Source organism: Dermochelys coriacea, chromosome 17, assembly GCF_009764565.3.
Source record: "Dermochelys coriacea isolate rDerCor1 chromosome 17, rDerCor1.pri.v4, whole genome shotgun sequence".
NCBI classification, from domain to species: domain Eukaryota; kingdom Metazoa; phylum Chordata; order Testudines; family Dermochelyidae; genus Dermochelys; species Dermochelys coriacea.
In genome coordinates, this window is record NC_050084.1 from 8207542 (window position 1) to 8225787 (window position 18246).

General features: G+C 44.8%; 1 protein-coding gene across 4 annotated transcripts in view; it reads right to left on the reverse strand.

The window, feature by feature from the left end:
* The window catches only part of HNF1B (HNF1 homeobox B), a 61986-nt gene that overhangs the window by 16557 nt on the left and 27183 nt on the right, over positions 1-18246 (reverse strand). For all 4 annotated transcript variants that reach the window (XM_038375718.2, XM_038375720.2, XM_038375717.2 and 1 more), the window contains one exon: positions 1227-1390. In XM_038375718.2, the coding sequence (XP_038231646.1) occupies positions 1227-1390 (164 nt within the window). The remainder of the gene's footprint in view (positions 1-1226; positions 1391-18246) is intronic.

Consider the following 18246-nt stretch of genomic DNA (forward strand, 5'->3'; position numbering starts at 1 on the left):
CCTAATCTATATTATAACCAGGACTCATTTATATTTCAAAAGCCTGCGTGTGGGCCACCATCTTGTCTCTCTCACCAAGAGAAGCTAGTTCAATAAGAGAGATTACACAACCCATCTTGTCTCTCGAATACCATGGGACCAAGACAACACTGCAGGTCACCATCTAATTAACACACTGGGGAGTTGAATGGGGACCTCCAGAGTTAAATGCATAAGCTGCTACAGCTTGAACTATAGAGCCTTGTTTACTGGCTCTGTAACTAGAGCTTGGCATTTTCAAAATGTTAAAAAATAAATTGGGTCAGACCAAAGCCAGAGGTTTTTTTGAAATTTTTTGGGAAATTGAAGTTGAAAAACATTTTCATTTTGGGTCAATTGAAACATTTTGTTTAGATATCCACCGTTCCGAACTGTGTTTGAATGTCTTAAAAAAAAGAGAGATGATAAAAAAGGCCCTTTCAAACTGAAAAAAGGAAAAACATTTCAATTTTTTAAAGATTTTCAGACAATTAGGTGAAATCAACATGAATTCGCAAAATGTTTTGGTGTCACCAAATCTGTATTCCCCCCCACCGCCGAAAAAAAGAAAGAAAAAAATGAAAAAGAAAAAGCTTGGGCCAAAACTACTCCACTCAGCTTGAGTGGTAACAGATTCCCATCCTCTGTGAACCAGGTGCAGAGGAAGACCAGTTACACACATCGAGCAGCAGGTTACGTGTGTAGTAAGTGTTACCCGGGATGCGTGTGTGTGTGTGTGTGTGTGTGTGTGTTGGGGTCAGAGAGGGGAAGGGGCTTGCTTGTAAAGAAACTGCTTCCCTGGTGAAACTTAGAACTTTGGAGGGGCTGAAGGGGGAAAAAAAATGAATGAGCATTTTATCAACACAAATGTCAGCGTCAGCGAAAAACAAACAGTGATCCACCCTCTGTGCTCCTTTACAAGGCATTCAATCAATAAAATGAGAACGGGCCTGTGTCAGGTTTATTGGCTGGGTTCAGAACGTACACCACCACTACCTGGCGGGGAAAGCTATGGTCAGAGCGCTGCCTTTGACTCATGGCAGCTGGGATTTTTTTACCCCGCCCCCCCCCCCCAGCCCTACAATGCTTCATTGTTTAACGTGGGCCTTGTGTGAAACTAAAAAAAAAAAAAAAAGTCTTGTTTGTTTTGCCTGCTGGGCCCTCTTATCTTATCAGCTTTGGAGCTACAATGGGCCAGGTGTACTCACCATTTTACCATCAGGCGAGAGTAAATTGTGGCCCGGGTCCAACCCTGCTGGAGAAACCTGTTGTAGGACGGACTGGCTGGTGGTCACCATGGCGTTGTTGCCATGGTGACTGATTGTCGAAGAGGAAGTGACCTCATTGTTCCCCTGCTGGCTGTATCGGACTCCTGCAAAAAGAAGGCCAAGTGCAGCGTATTAACAACCCCCATCTGCCAGACAGTCATAAATAGGATTGCCAACTGTTTAATTGCACAAACTGAAAAACCCTTGCCCCGCCCCTGCTTGGAGGCCCCGCCCCATCTCGAAGGCCCCTCCCCCACTCACTTCATCCCCCCTCCCTCCATCGCTCTCTCTCCCCCACCCTTACTCACTTTCACTGCTGGGCTGGAGCTGAGGGGTTTGGAGTGTGGGAGGAGGGCTCCAGGCTGAGCCTGGGGCAGGGGGTTGGGATGCACAAGGGCTGTGGGGTACAGGCTCTGGGACGGAGTTTGAGTGCAGGAGGGAGCTGAGGGAGGGGGTTGGGGTGCAGGAGGGGGTGAGGAGTGCAGTCTCCGACCAGGTGGTGCTTACCCCGGGTGACTCCCGGAAATGCCCGGCATGTCAGCGCTTAGGCTCAGGGACAGCCAGGTGGCTCTGTGCGCTGCCCCTGCCTGCAGGCACCGCCCCTGCCTGCAGGCATCAGCCAATGGGAGCACAGAGTCAGCACTCGGGGCGGGGGCAGCGTGCAGAGCCCCCATGGACATCCCTGCATCTAGGAGCCAGAGGAATATGCTGGTTGCTTCTGGGAACCATGCGGAGCCAGGGCAGGCAGGGAGCCTGCCTTAGCTCCTCTGCACTGCTGACTGAACTTTTAGCAACCTATTAAAATCTCCCAGATTGGTTTCAGTAGCCACCGGGAGATTGATTCCGATTCTGGGAGACTCCCAGCCAATCCCAGAGGGTTGGCAACTCTAGTCATAAAGCGTTTTCATTATATACGACAGGTTAAAATGGCAGCAAACAACAAGTCAGCATGAGATGGTGGCATTTCTGGGGAGAAAAAAGGACATTTTTCATGGCTTTTATTTAAAATAAATAATAACAATAATAATAAAAGACACCAGGGATAAAATTCTTCTGATACCGCGTTGTCAGAGACATCTGTACATCCGTTACCAAGGCAGCCACGATAGTTCATGATCTTGTTGCTCTGTGCCTTTGTTACTAGTCTTACATGTATGCTTGCAGAAACACCAGGCCTCATTACTGGTGTTGTTTTCTTACAAGGAACACACGAGATGGGCTCAGGTGGGATCTAGATTCCTAACACTCCAAAACTCATGAGATAGAGCTCTTCAGAGCCAGGGATTTGCTTTGGGCCTGCTTTTAATCTTCTACCCTGATTGAGAACAGTAGATCTTCCTATCCAGGCATCACAAGAGATGGGAAAAATTGTATATGAACCCACAATGTTTGGGCAGGGGGAAAGTTGGGGGTAAGTTTTGGGTTTGCTTCATCTCTCTAATCACCGACAACAAAAGCAGTGAGAACAAGACATTGGGCAACGGGCTTGAAATCTTTTGCGCCTTAGCTCTGCTCAGTTGTGTCTTCTATATCACTTAGAATCTGGGTCTCAGAGTGGTTTTGATTTGTTTCGCACTTACTTTCTCAGACCTGGTTTGAATCAATTTAATTTGCTTTGCATTTGCTTTTAAATCTCTCGTTTTGATGGCACGGATGTAGGAATTCTGAAGTAAAGGCAGGAATGTTTGGGCTGCTCATTCACATGCAGTTATCCCTAATGCTCCTCCTTCTAGCAAACAGTTATTTCATAACCATGTTAAAGAGTCCAAGCAAATTGGTGATGCACGGAATCCGGTGCTAGGTGCTTTGCTCGCCAGAATTGGGGAATGTTTCTCCCCTGTCTTCCAGAATTCAGGTTAGGGCAAAGTTTCCAAGGTGCCCTCAGCCAGGTCTCAATAATTGCACCTGCAATTTGGTTTTCATGATTATTTACTTGTGTAAATCAGACAGTTGGATGTCTTGCCACCCACATGCAAGTGCGATTCCTATGTGCAAATGCAGCATTTTGCATGCAAGAAAGCCAGCAACCAAAACGCAGAAGGCAACTGTAAACCACATTGGTTTAAAATATGTTGCCCTTGTTGCATTTGTATTTGCTTTTACACCACCTGTTCTTTTAGACAGATTACTCACTACTCTGCAGTCACGCCATCTATTGCATTAGACCAGTGACAGGCAGAACGAAAGTGCTCAGAATATGCACAGCACTGTTTAAGCCTGTCTAATTGCACTTTATGCAACATGTTTTCGTTGCTGGGCTGAGAGGTGTTTCAGGGCTGTAAAACCCTTGATGGAGAGCTTTTGTGCAAGGGCCACCTTTCCACAGATGTTTACAACCTTCCCCCCAAACAGTAAAAGCTAGAAAGCCAACAAGAGAGAAAGTACACAATGCGTGCTGACAGGCTGGCATGCATCCAGGAGTCAAAGGCCCCGCGTTTATTTTACTGTCAGTCAAAGTTCTGTCCCCAGATGGGTTGTAAAGACAACCTCAGCGGAGAAGGCCAAAAGCTAGTCAAGGACTCGCAGGAAAGCACATGGAAAAACGATGTCACCTCTGATCTAGTCCCAGCTGCTGTTATTTAACTGCAGACTTGACAGCAGGCGTGGGGACTCACACAGGAAGAACCCCAGCATTCACTTCCCAGATTCCCCGGAACCCAGTTCTTATGTCACTAGAAATGTTTTTAATTTTAGTCCTGGTGCAAGATGCCAGACTGGCACCCTGATGACTCAAGGCCTCTATTTAATTGCACAATGGAGAGTGGCCGAGCAAGATTCACCACCTTGTTCCACCTGTGACCGCCCCTCTCCTTGTGGCTGAGCCATCTCTCAGGGCACAAGGGCATTCCATGTCAATTCAGTTCTTGGCCTTGCTATCTTGGACCCTGATCCTGAGGTGAGATCTGTGCAGATGTACCCCAGCAACATCCAAGAGCACCACTGGCTTCAATGGGGTCTGCGGGGGTGCAAGGGTCCACCCACTGGGGAGCCAATTGCAGAGTGCCCTTCACCCTGGTATCTGGGCCTCTCTGCTGAGACGACACAATGTGCCAAAGAGAATTACTTGTGATGATGTTTCTAATGACATGGACACTCTCCTCACTGTAACAGGAAAGGAACCCCTCCTCTCTACCAGGCTACAACTGCAAACAAGGTAATGTACTCAGGAATTTGTCAGTGTTTATGACAACATTTAAAAAAATGGGGGACAATCAGGGCCAAAAATTAACTTCAGTTTTCCTGGTAAATATCAGAGTTAATACTGGGGAACAGGAGGACAGATTTCTTAAATAAGAGAAAAATAAGAGTATTGAAAGTCAAAGCAGTTTAATGTATAGTTTACATACATTAACAGTATGTACACATATGTACCATGCACGCATGTGTATGTATCTCCCACCACATTGCTTTACTTTAGCAGACGGCCTTGCGTTTACACTTTGACTAACTTATTATGACCACATTACCTAATGTTACGTACTGGATTTTCTTACCATAATCAGTATTTTCATGTACTTGCATGGTCTAAAATTTGGGTGAAAACCAGTAAAAACCAAGAGTCTATGCTGCAATCATGACTGCAGCTTGAGTTGACATCCCTGAGCTAGCTAGCCGGGGTCCCAGAGCAGCGAAGCCACAGCAATGCATGCTTCAGCATGGGCTAGCCAGCGAGTAATTCCCCAGGGTTCTGGACGGGCCATGCTTAAGCCTGTGTTGTTACAGCTTCACTGCTCCAGTACCCAAGCTAGCAACATTAAAAGTAGCTCAGGTACATCTACTCAAGCCCCAGTCAGATCCCATGATTGCAGCATAGACATACCCACAGTTATAGCTATAGATACAGCTGCACACACCTGTCAGGTATTGGTTTGGACTGTGTGGTGAATGAATCTGTGTCCCATGAGATGACTATTCCCCCTCCTCCGGCCTTCAGCTCCTGATTCTCTCAGCTATCAAAAAGTTTTCCTAGCAGCCAAGTGCAGTCTGGTTCTGACTTCCCTTCCAGGCCTTTATGAATCACGTTTTCCCTCCTGACTCAGCCTTGAGACACTTATGAGTAACAGATCGTGTCAGGGAAATAAAAGAATGACAGCTCCAAAGGGAAAAGGACATCTCAGCCCATCAAAGTCTACATGCACCAACAATCCAGTCTGGAATTAGCACAATGCTTCAGTATAAATATATTTAATTTGGCTAAAAAATCTCCTGCATTGATAACCATAGGACCTGTAGTGTGTCGTTGGAAGGCATCTACAGCAGATCACAAATAATTAACTGAGGAAACCCACTGGAAACAAAAGCCGCTTTTACAAGGCCACCTTGACAAATGCAGCATAAAAGCCATTTATTATAAACAGTCAAGCGCTACATATAACATGCAGGTTTAATACCCTCTCTTGGGAGATTGAACTGACTGGTTGTGATAGGTACAGGACTGACAGCCCTGGAGCTTCATTGCCTCTGTCTATTCACAGAACAGATACATCATGGGCAGCAGAGATGCAATTGCCTCGCCATTGTGCCTCAGCCCTGACGGAGAGGAACACCACCTCGAAAGAGTCTGAAAGGGGTTCAGTCTCCAGGGCCCATTCCATCCTTAACCTCTATGCGGAGACCCCAGTAAGAATGCTAGTTAGCCCCAGCTGAGATGTAGAGTCCTGTACAGTAAGAAACTGGAGTGAGACCACCAACTCACTCACACAGGCCACCGCAAAGCTTTGAGATGTGATGAATATTGACAACGTAGCATTTGTCATTGCCGAGAATCCAACAGGGTTTTACAAACATCTTTGAAAGGCTCCAAGTTAAAGCTAGGTGAAATTTTTCAGCCAAACATTTTTCCCCCCCACCAAAAAAAAAATAAAATAAAATCCAGATTCAGGGCAGCTACAATATTTTGCAAATTCATGTCAAACTCACCAAAATCGTCTCCATTGATAGTAACCCCCCCCAAAACCCCAAGACATTGAAACATTTTATTTCGACATTTTCAAGATGAACCATTTTGATTTCGCAATTTGAAAAGACTTTTTGTTTTGTAATGCACTTCAATTGCATTTTAAAAATGCTTTAAAAAACTCAAAAAACCAAACAAAACATTTTGTTTTTTGGTCGAACAAAATTTATCATTTGCTCTGTAACTTTTTTTTTTTTTTAAGTGTTTTGTTTCACTGACAATTTCAACAAAAAAAAATTCATGTTTGGTTAACATTAAATATTTTGCCCTCAATTTTTCAGAATGGCCAGCCAAGCAAAAAACAAACAAACAAACAAACAACAACATCAGTTATTTGTACAGCTCTACTGCAAGCCTCATTATCATCCTGTCCCTCCACTAACCTACCTACCTATCTACCTTCCTTTCTTAATGACCTTCTGCATCACAAGGGCTGTGATTGGGAGCGATGGACGAATTGTAGGAGAGCTGATTGCAGCTTTGCCATGACACGTCCCAGCATTGTATGATGGCTACACAACATAGCAAATCCTGAATCTCACAGATACTGAAGTTACAAGGAGCTATGAAAATATCAGGCTCTTCATGTGAGAAGGACCCAAGGAAATCACAACTGTCTTAAGCATTTAGGGCAACTTAGTGGCAGCCCCGTGTAAATGAGAAAAATAAGATTCCCTACAGTCCACGTGGAAGGCAGCTAAAATGTTCAATTTGGAGATGCATCAGGTGGCTTATGTGCAGCTCTGCACTAGTTGAGCTGCCTGGGGCTACAAACCCAGCCTGGAAACCTAGTGGGTTTCTTTGTGAGCCTTCTGATACGCCTACTTCTGGACAGAACCGAGCAGTACAGAGGTAGCAAAAATGAATGATAACGGGGTGGTTGGGGAGGACAAAGGAACTTATACAAATGTCACAAGAAATTTGAAAAAGTTTGGGTGAAGTTTCACGTTGGTCATTATTTCAGCCAAGGGGAGAAAGGCCCAAGGGTCATAATGTGGGTTAGTTCAACCACAAGTTGGTGGGCTTGATGCAGAAATCAGTAGGTAAAAGTTTAAGAACTAAAGGATCATTAATGGTTCCTTCTGGCCTTAAAAACCTATGAATCAATGGTGGTGAAAGAAAAATGAATGATGGTGGATTATAATGATCTGACATGACATTTTTCCTCCTTTAAAAATTAGCATAGAAATGCAGAGTTGGAAGTCAACTCTAGAGGTCATCTAATTCCATCACCACCCACTGAAGAAGCACTGAACTGACACATATGCACCCACCCACCACTGAAATGCAACCACCTCTGGAGAGAATCTGTATGATTCTTCACACACTGCTCAACAAACGAGTACAGAATGAACATGAAAAGGCCTCTCTCAATTTTTTTCTTTAGATTTTCAGCTGGTTAAACATGTTGAACAGTTAGGAATCCTCCTGTGATGACTTTGGCTCCTGGTTTTTCCCCAGAAACCTCTCCCATCCCTGATAATGGAAGAATGTTCTTTGGCAGGTAGACATTTGTCAGTCTGAGTGACTGTCCCAGCCACGAACAGGGTAAACATTACTCAACTAAATCACTGTCACACACATTCTTGTCCTGTATTCCTAACCTCATGCAAAGTGTGTTCCAACTGCTGTTGGGTCAGAAAATCTGACAAATTATTTAAACAATGGGAGGGGAGATAAAACCAAGAAGGGGGGAAAGTGATATTTAAAAAAAAAATCTATAAATGATAGACAGCTCCTGTTTTCTTTAGTAGGAAGCAAAAATACGATTTGGTTCCTTATGGAAAAGCCCTATCTAACTTATTAGGGAACAAACCAATAATGTTTTATAGAAATGTAATAGGATGCTATAGAAATTACTCTAAAAACCTGTAGTATTTTATAGAGAATGAGTGTCTTTCTAGAAGTTTAAGCAATACTATAAAATTCTGCACTAGGGATATTATTCTCTGTTAAATCCTAGACAGTTGTTTCAATCTCTATTAAATATAGTAGGGTTTTCCCACAAGGACTGATTCTGTTACAAACACAAAAATCACAATATTTCCAACCCTTGGTCTCAAAAATAATGAGTTAGCCCCTCCCCGCTCCCCCTGGCCAATAATGTGATTGGCTTAAAAATTATATTCTTTTAAAATGATGCATTTGGGGTTCTTTTTATTTGCCTTTTGGTTTTTGAGCCTTTAGAATTCATATTTTCAAGCTTTCTTCTGCCCCTGTGAGGGTAAGAAGTTTTGTTTTAAGTAAAAAACAAAAAACCTGAGGTTTTCACATAATCACATGACTCCAGGTGCTGGGGCTTTAAGAAAAAACACCAAATATTGCAAGACATGATAAAATAATGAGAGTTGGCAACACTGCATCCACGGGTGGTAAGAAAGATGGCAGTCTTGACATTCGTGCTAAGTGGAATTTTTTAGATAGGTTCAAGGGAGAAAGATTGTACAGCTTGGTCAATTTCAGAGAAACAGCAGCTTTAGCTGGGTGGGAAGAATCTACATGGTGAGGAAGCGAACACTTGCTAACATTGCACTAGGGTCACGTCTACACGATGAGTTAGGATGTGATTCCCTTGCTCGTATATATACACATACTTGTGGTAGCTCGCAGAGAGCGAGCATGAGTATAAACATCAGGATAGCTGCAGGAGCACTGGCTGGGCAGCAGAAGCCTGCCTGAGCATGTAAAAATCCACCTGAAACTGATGGGTATGTACTTGGGACAGCTCAGCCATGCCTCTGCTGCCACTACCCAGAATGGCTACACTATTTATACTCAAACTAGCTTGCTGAGAGCTAGTATGCGTATGTGATAAGGACAATCATACCCCTAGCTTTTAGGTGGGTCCTGCACCACTGAAATAAAGCGTAATGTGCAGCCAGGTGATCTAAGCACGGGACTAACTCAGTTCTTCTCTTGGCTCTGACATTAAGCCACTCAACTATTCTGCCTTGAATTTTCTCTTCCACTCAATGGGGGTAATTACTATCAGTTATACAGCACCAATGCCAGGCAGACACTTTCACTTACGTAGGTGGATTAAATATGAAATGTCTGTAAAACACTGAAAAATGCTGGGATGATTATTAACTTATTAATTAATTATTATTATTAATAACAGTGTCCCCTAAATATCTTGATTGGCTTTTAGCACCCAAGAGCCAAACTCAGCAGTTTTAGAGCAGAACACACCGTTCTTAGCTATGTTCGTATAAGAAGCCTAATAGAAGATGCCATATTTTAGGCTTTGCCCGGGCAGCCTCCATGCTCATAAGGTGCCTCCCACACCCATTTATCCGCTCACTCTTTTCTCCTCACATGCTTATTGAACGGTTTTCACAATGCCCCACAAGAAGCGAGTTTGTAACATAGTTTGTACAAACAGGAAACAAAATCTATGCTCAGTAATCCCCACCCAAGGGTTGCCCAATACATCTGGACTAAAATGTTCTCTGAATGGCTATGGAGTCTGAGATTCCTTAAAGGGGCCTGATTTTCATAGCGTGGATGCTCAGCACTTCCTGAAAAATCAAGGCCTTTAAGTGTCTCAGGTTGGGCATCCAAAAATGGAGACATCCACAATCACTAATCCCCTTTTTGAAAAATTCTCCTTCTAGCCTGTAAACAGTTTGAAACAGGGACTGTCCTATATTGAGCCCATTGCAGGTGTTCAAAGGACACCTGATCCATTAGAATCCTAGAAACATAGGGCTGGATGGGATCTTAATAGGTCATCTAATCTCTCTCTCATACTCTGGTAGGATTAAGTATGCCTAGACCAGTGGTTCTCAAACTTTTGTACTGGTGACCCCTTTTACACAGCAAGCCTCTGAGTGTGACCCCCCTTATAAATTAAAAACACCTTTTTTTATATTTAACACTATTATAAATGATGGCGGTGATGTGGAGCTTGGGGGTGGTGGCTGACAGCTCACAACCCCCCATGTAATAATCTTGTGACCCCCTGAGGGATCACAACCCCCAGTTTGAGAACCCTGGCCTAGACCATCCCTGACATATATTTCTCTAACCTGTCCTTGTGTTTGGTATGGTGCTGATTGCCAGTGATCTTTTGGAAATCCTGTGATCTTTGCCATCAGCTAGAAAAATCATAACCTATCTTGCAAACACAGTAGCTGTTCTCTGCCCCAGATTATAATGCTTTTCTCTTGCAAAGGCTTGGGACAGAGAAGGCCCTCAGAGATCTTCCTAATATAGTCAGAGCTCATGGTTTATGTAAAGGTCGGACATCTTTTGTAAAGTTGGATCAATTGTTCCCTCTCCCCATCTTGTAGTTTCACAGCTTGAAGTAGCTCCAGTGTAAAGAGAGTTTTATTTCTCCCCCATCTTCCCTCCCCACTATCCCACTGCAGCCTGTGCTGATAGGAACCTGCATAAGAATCACTGTCAATGGGCTTGTGCTTTTTGTAGCGCTACCACCATAATATAAAAGTCTGTTTATTGGACCTGGCTATTGTTTGGCCACCAACTTGTACAGCCTGTGAAATGTTTTATTGGCTTTTCCATGTTTTTGAGGCCAACTAGCCCAGCATCAGCTCCAGCTCAACCATGAAAACTTCAGCTCCTGATGGCCTTTAACCACAGGGTTTTGTTAGACTAAGGCTGTGGCTTAAGAGGCAGATTCCTCCAGCACTAGGTTTGACTCAGGATAAGCAGCCAATTAAATGACCTACAAGGAGGAGCCCAGCATAGGCAAGAAGCTTTCCACTGCTGAAGATTTAAGTGAAGGCAGCCATCAGGTGCTGTTTATGAGACATAGGTGGGGGCAAGGATTTGGGGGATGCTGGACTCCACACCCGGGGTCATAGGACTGAGTTGAACCCTGAGGTGGGGAATTTCCCTGTCTCCGTTTTGGTTAGGTGATTCATTTTACTCAGCGCTCATGTCACTTAAAACCCTGGAGCTTCATGGGCGTTGGGGAGTTTGGGGGTGGAACCTGGGTTTGCAATGGAAGATGGTGAGTTTCATTTGGCTTGAGATTCACTTGGCTTGAGATGGTGAGTTTCATTTGGCTTGTGAACATTCCACATGGCTCCAGCAGTGCGTTTCAGGTCCCAAGAGGAGAGCAGTTATTCTTACTGATAAGAGGAAGAGAGCTATAATCACACAGATTACTGCCAGTGATGATCAGATGATTATTACTCTCTGGTTGATCCTGTGCTTTCCTGTCCCAGGTGAAGAAGAAAGTAAAGTATCTGCCTCTAGCACAAGGGGTAAATCGTGCTTCCCTTCCCAACCTCTTGCAGGCATCGAAGACCTTGTAGGCAGCAGAACTGGGCTGGTTCTGATGTGCAATGGAGCTAGCAGGAGGGAGTCTGTATCTTATGTGCAACATGGAGCTGTGCTCTGTGGACTTTCTTCCCATCCTGGCAATCAGAGGGGCTAGGGGTTGAAGGGCAGAGCTTCTGGATCAGTACCTGTGTGGACTTGCCAGCCAAGCCAGTCCCCTACAGGGAGGCCTGCAGCAATAAGAATCCTACAACACCCTTAAGGCGGCAGTAAGGTCCCTCGCATACGGCTCACTTGCTCAGGGCCAGGATTTAGCCCTACAAGCTGTAAAAGTCTACTCGTGTCTCAGAAGCAAGGAAGCCCCAGTCTCTCCCTCCTTCCTGGAGCCAGGGCCTTGAAATAGCAACAGGATAACACCCACAGACATCAATTCCTCAGGCTTCACAGGAATCCCACTCTCTGGAATCCCTTTAAAGAAAGCCCAGGAGCAGAGAAAGGTGGCCCACCTCTGCTCTCGTGGCCTGAGTCCCTTTGTTACATTTCACGTACACCAGGCCTGAAGGCAGCCCTCCAGTATGCCACGCAGAGTACATGCCACACAGTCGCCTTCTGCGTGACCTCTCAGGTACACAGGCCACTATTTTAAATAAAACGGAGGCTCCAGCCCTCATGCTTACTGACACAGCCACAAGCACTGCCACGTACGTTAGATCTGCATCAAGAGCCTCATTCACTCCCCACTGACGTCCGTCCACTTGCATGGGAGTTGGATCGCGCATTAAGGTACTGATCTTGCAAGATACAGTGCAGCAATAGGGGAGAGGAAGCCTGAATGAATATCAGTGAGAGCTGGGCTTCTGGTCCAAATAGTGCAGAGAGTGAATAGGTACAGGCTTTATGAGAGTACCTCCTTAAATCAGTCAGACTGTGGTGTTTTTCATTTACTGGTTAATTGCTCTTCCTTGGTTTCACTATAGGAACCCTTATCTAATATAGAACCACTTGATCAAAGCCCCCACTCAGCTGCTGGATTCATTTTGATCATTATCATCTCACTTTAAAAGGTCTGCAATCGGTCTCCCTCCAACAACCCCCCGCCCCATGCCCCAGCACAGTAGTTGCATGGTACCAGAATCCTCTCACAGGTTAGTCTGTGAAGGGCTCCTTCAAGCCCAGCACTCACTCCCTCTTGTGGTCCTATCTGACCCTGAGGTTTATGGCTTTTGGGACGCAGTGCTAGATTTGTTTATTTGAGCCGGGTTTCTGCTGTGTGTGAGTATCTGGCAGGGGATTTATTGGTAGTGGTGCAGAATGAATTTCTGTGGGATTTGTGACTGGTAATAGCCAGAGATTTGGAAGATTTTTTAATATGCAGCCCACTTGTTATGTGGCATGAGAGAAAAATTACTGAATAGGGATCAGAAAAATGTATCCCGCCCAAAACAGTATTTTGGAGTTGGAGGAAAGAGCACAAAGAGAGTAACTGCAACCCCTAATTGTTTTGGGGTTGTTTCTGTGGTGGAGCTACCTTGATCATCATGGCCAAACAGTTTACAAATACATTTCAAATAGTGAAGTAGCTACCGAAACAGGACCAGCTAAATGGAAAGGATTAGTTTGCTTTTCAAATGGTTATATCTTAGCCAGTGGCCCTGCTTTCAGTTGCACTTTGGGCTAGAGGGCAAAAGTGGAAAAAGCCTTCCTTCCCTTTCCGATTTCCAGCTCAAAAGTGAATTGAGTGAAACATTATTTGCTTTTTGGGCTGCCACTCAAATTGCCTTGAAAGTGTTAATTTCACTAAGTTATAGGGTGCAGAGTTTATATCCATTATAAACCTGTTTATGGGGACAAGACCCTCCCATTCTGCTAGTGTCATAAAATTCTAATTACCCCCAATAAAACCAGAAAGGCTTCTAACAGCACACTGTACTGACCTAACAGGACAATGAACAGAACAGTAAAATATTGCAATTGCTGGGCAATGCCAGTTGTATACCTCTAGCATTAAAATCTAGAATCGGAACCAATGGAAGTAACCCAAGGCTATAAAGAACAACCCTGTAAGATACTCATGTAAACTGAAGTGATCAGAACCACCTTTGTACTGATAGGCCTTTAGAGAACAAGTACGAACAGCGTTTTGGGTCCAGATACTGTGATCCCCACTTGTATCAAAAGGAATTCAAGGGTAGGCTACAAATATATTTTTATTGCAATGCAGCTCAGTTTGACGCATTAGAGGATACAGGGCTAGCTCCTGTGCTAGCGTAGCCGCACTGGATTTTAATGGCATATGTCTAGTTACACCACCTAATGATCTGGCCTTGACAATACTCCCTGCTGTTTGGAGATGGATGGTTTTCTCTGTAGCTTGCTTACGCTGGCTGACTTGAACTGCAAATACACTTCCCTGGCCTAGATAACTGGCTCACCAGGCACCAAACCATGCCCACGTTAGTTATGTGGACAAGATTCAAACAGGAGAGCTGACAAGGAATAGGTTATTGCTCACTCTTTACTTGTTCACTCAGTCCTGACCCTGGGTCCAGGAGAGAAGGTTAAGTAAGATTGCAGTGCCATTCTTACAGAGCCTGATCCTAAGCCAGTCAATGAAAAAGACTCCCATGGATGTCAGGGAGCTTTGGAGCAGACTCACTGTTAACAGAAACTTGTCAGGATGCGTGTCCAAGGCACAGCATGACATTTTCAGGTCCTCTCTCTCCTTACATTCTGGTTTAATCACTGGCTCTGTGTGATCTGATGACTGTCTCTGCAAATGGGATAAGAGATCAACTGTAGAGTTAACACTGGGCTGGATAACAGAGGCTCCGTTCTCCCCGAGAACCAGTATTTGCTCCTATTTCAGGTGGTATTTCAGGCTGTAGCATAGATGCTGTGGGGCTAATGTTTATGAGTGTTCGCTCCATGACCCTACATTGGCTTCCATGCACTGCACCCACGCAGACTATTCTCTGTTCCTGACTGTATGAACTAGCTCTGCACAGGCCCCGGGCTGTATTTGGGACATACTGTGTGTACCTATTCTGGCTGCTTCCAGGTGCCAGCCTGAATGGGACCCAGTGACACAGGGTTGCCTCATTTGTGAGTAGACACACCCACAAAACCAGCTCTTGCCTGGCTTCTTTGTATGCAAACCCTAGAGTCTGACTAGGTTATCATGTGGAAATTGACAGCAGAATGCTTTGAGCTTTATGCTGGTTAATCTCGTCAATATCCTGATTGTTTTCAGGACTCCTGAAGATAAAAATGGTATAAACCCAGCGTCTATGAGAAGGCACAAGATAAAACAGCCTGACCTTCAAATCAAACAGACAATGGAGAACACTGATAAATGCGCTATAGGAAGGGACAAGTTCAGGAATTAGAAAAAGCCCCTTATGATAGGTTTCAGAGTAGCACCCGTGTTAGTCTGTATCTGCAAAAAGAAAAGGAGGACTTTTTCTGAATACTGTGCGCCAGAGATCCAAGGCCAGCCTTACTCACATCCTATGCCAATTTCCTCCTCCTTTGAGGAATCCAATCAATACTTCCACTGAATGCATCTGATGAAGTGAGCTGTAGCTCTTGAAAGCTTATGCTCAAATAAATTTGTTAGTCTCTAAGGTGCCACAAGTTCCCCTTATGACAGTAGTTGTGCCACTTAAATAGGCTGTAAAATATCCATCTTTGAATAATTAAAAACTAGGGTTAAGGATTAGATGAATGGATACCCCCAGAGGATTTCATGTATGTATTTATTTTGATTTGTTTTTAAATAAAGGCCCTCTAGGCACTAACCATGGTACTCACACTCCCTTCATTGAAGAATACACATTCTCTTTTTAACCAAGATTTTAAACATAGGAACGATTTTGCCACTGCCCCATACATTCAAATCCAATTATTTCCTGTCCATAGAAGTCATTTGGAGAGGCTGGAGAAGGGGGGATAGGAAGTGGGTGCTGCTGCAGTCAGCCATGCCATTAAGCTGTTAAGGCATTTAGTGCTCCAGACAGCCGCACACATGGTGCAAGGGCAGTTCAAATCCCAGCATGGACAACCAGAGTTGAGGTCGGTGAAACAGCTAGTAGGGGGAGCTGCCAGACAATTGCATCTTGCTGCTTTCTTGCAGGCATTAGTCCGCCCTGATTAAAAATGCTTGGGGAAGAAGTCACTAACCAGCAATCCGAGGGCTCCTTACAACCTACGGGTAGGAGTTAGCAATGAGATCTGAACTGGAGCCCTGAATCTGAGCACCCTGCACATTTCTGCAGGGGGGCGGGAGGGGAAAGGTACTGTTTGATTGGAGCCTTTGGATCTGAACCTGACCCTAGGATTATGCAGACAATGTTGGATCAACAATGGAAAGGAACCCCTCATCTGGAGCCAATTCTGAAGCGTTCCAAGATGGCAGAATCTCCTAAAATTAGGGAGTTGAGAGATTTCGGCCATTCGGGTCCAAAAAAAAAAAAAATCACATGAAAGCAACTCAGGAGGGTTTTATAGTATCCAAGCTGGAACTCTGACCTCAATTCAGCCTCAAACCCAAACCCTAATCTAGATCCACACAGGTCTGCCTCTAGCACCAGCACATCTGAACAGTGCTGTGCCCTCCTTAAAAGCCCCCCACCCAATCAGTTACCAGCGCTAGTCAAGGGGAAAGCATCAGGAGCATGGATCTGGATGCTTTGATAGACCCCTTTCTCACACCCCAAATATCCCTCTATAGAGGAAAATATTCTCCTTATTACCAAATGCCCTTTCCCCACTCCAACCCCCTCCTCACTCTCCATAACCAGTGTTAAAATCCTATTCCCTATGCCAGACACCCCACCATCCCCATTCCGAGATCATCTACTGGATCTCTCTGCTCTTCTAGGCTGCTCTGTTCTTTGGAGTAGGTATGAAAATATGGCAAGAATCCTGCTCTCTGAAGAAACCGGCTTGCCCTTTGCAGACAACAGTACCCTTCAGCATAGCCAGAAAGCTGCCAGTCACACATGCGCCAGAGATCCAAGGCCAGCCTTACTCATATCCTATGCCAATTTCCTCCTCCTTTGAGGAATCCAATCAATATGAGCACCAGTCTCCAGCAAATTCAATCAGTTCCCACAGCCAGCCCCTCCTGACCTTTCCAAAGGGGCCTTTCTCCAGTTGAGTAACTAGATCAGGGAGGCAGCCATCACTCCTGGCCTGCTCAAAAGAAGCCTCAGAATAGGTTGTCACTGGGGCCTATATCCCGGGACAGCTCCTGCTGGCTGAGTCTAGTGCTAGGAAAATAAAGGCCTAGGCTTAACGGCCTTCCAGTCTCAAGATAAATGAACATGGTTACAGCAATTGCAGTCCCCCTAATAGAAGAAGACAAAGGATGTCATGGAGCGACCCAATACGCGGTGGAAGGATGAGGACACATCAAAGGCAACAAAGCTTGTTCAAAGCCCCAGCTTAATTGTCAATTAAGCATGCATCAGGGGGACAATGCCATGACAACGCAGGGCTGCATGCTGGTGTATTATTGTAAAGCCAGGAGGAGAACACTGAAAACAGCTGATTTTGCTGACAATGTGCTTGTAGGGCACCTTGTAAGCAATCAGCCTATGACAGAAGGGCCAACTTCTTCCCTGCCACCCCTATTGTGGGGGACATTCCAGGGTTAGGGTCACATTTTGGTCATCATGTACTTGCTGTATTTGGAATGGATGCATGGCCGCTGGATGAGTAGCAATCCTAAAGCTTTCCTTACTGTTGGCAAATAGACTCCCCCCACATAAGCCTGCTTTTATAATCACATTACCATAATACCTTCAGCACCCATTCAGAAGTGCCTTACATTTATGTTCTGAAATATATCCCACAGGCCACGCTGTGCTAAACCAGCATAAATCCAAATGGACTCCTTTTGCTTCGTCGGAGTCACCCTGGATTTACACTGGTGTAAATAAGAGCAGGCCTTGGTTGCAGTATGGCTTGTCTGGCTGCAGAGTCTTTGGGAGGATCTCAACGTCCTAATTTGTGTGTGTTACTATTTGATGCTTGTAATGCAGCCAGAGCTCCAGGTGGGGGTGCAATGGTAAATGCAAAGTGAGAAATATATACTGTAAGATAATTATTTACCTCTCACCATAATGCAGGCAAGAAAAAGACATGTTTCCAAGGGGGATCATGGGACTAAATTCACCGATGTCTGAAAACCACACTGAGATCTTGGATAGACAGCACAGAAAAAAATATCCACTTGTTCATTACCCTAGGTGCCTGCTCTGAATGAGGGCAGATCGTTAAGTGATACGTACCAAAGAGATACATCAGGGAGCTGCGTTACTGAGCATTTAACAGGGAGGGGCCCAAACAGGCCCTGTGATTCTAAGCCTGTACATAATAATGTTTCCTAGTCCAAACATCCCACCTTAGCTCCTCTGTGATATTTGCCTTCTGTCTTCCCCCAGCCCTCTCTGACTTTTTGTTCCCTTGCTGACTCTCTCAAGTCCAGCTGATCAATTGCAGCATCCCAGCAGAGATGCACAAATGTGGCATTAAAACCAATTGCTCTCTCATGTTAATACTGATGCCCAAAGTGATCACCTACTGTCTGACTGAAGCGACTGACTTGACAACACGTTAATTTATAGCATAGGTTAAAGTTTCACGGGTAACCCACTTCCATGTCCGTGGACTCCTGGGAACACATCACAGGCGGCTCAGCACAGAAAGTGGACATTCCACATAGTTAACCAGCATCAATTCATGCAAGCA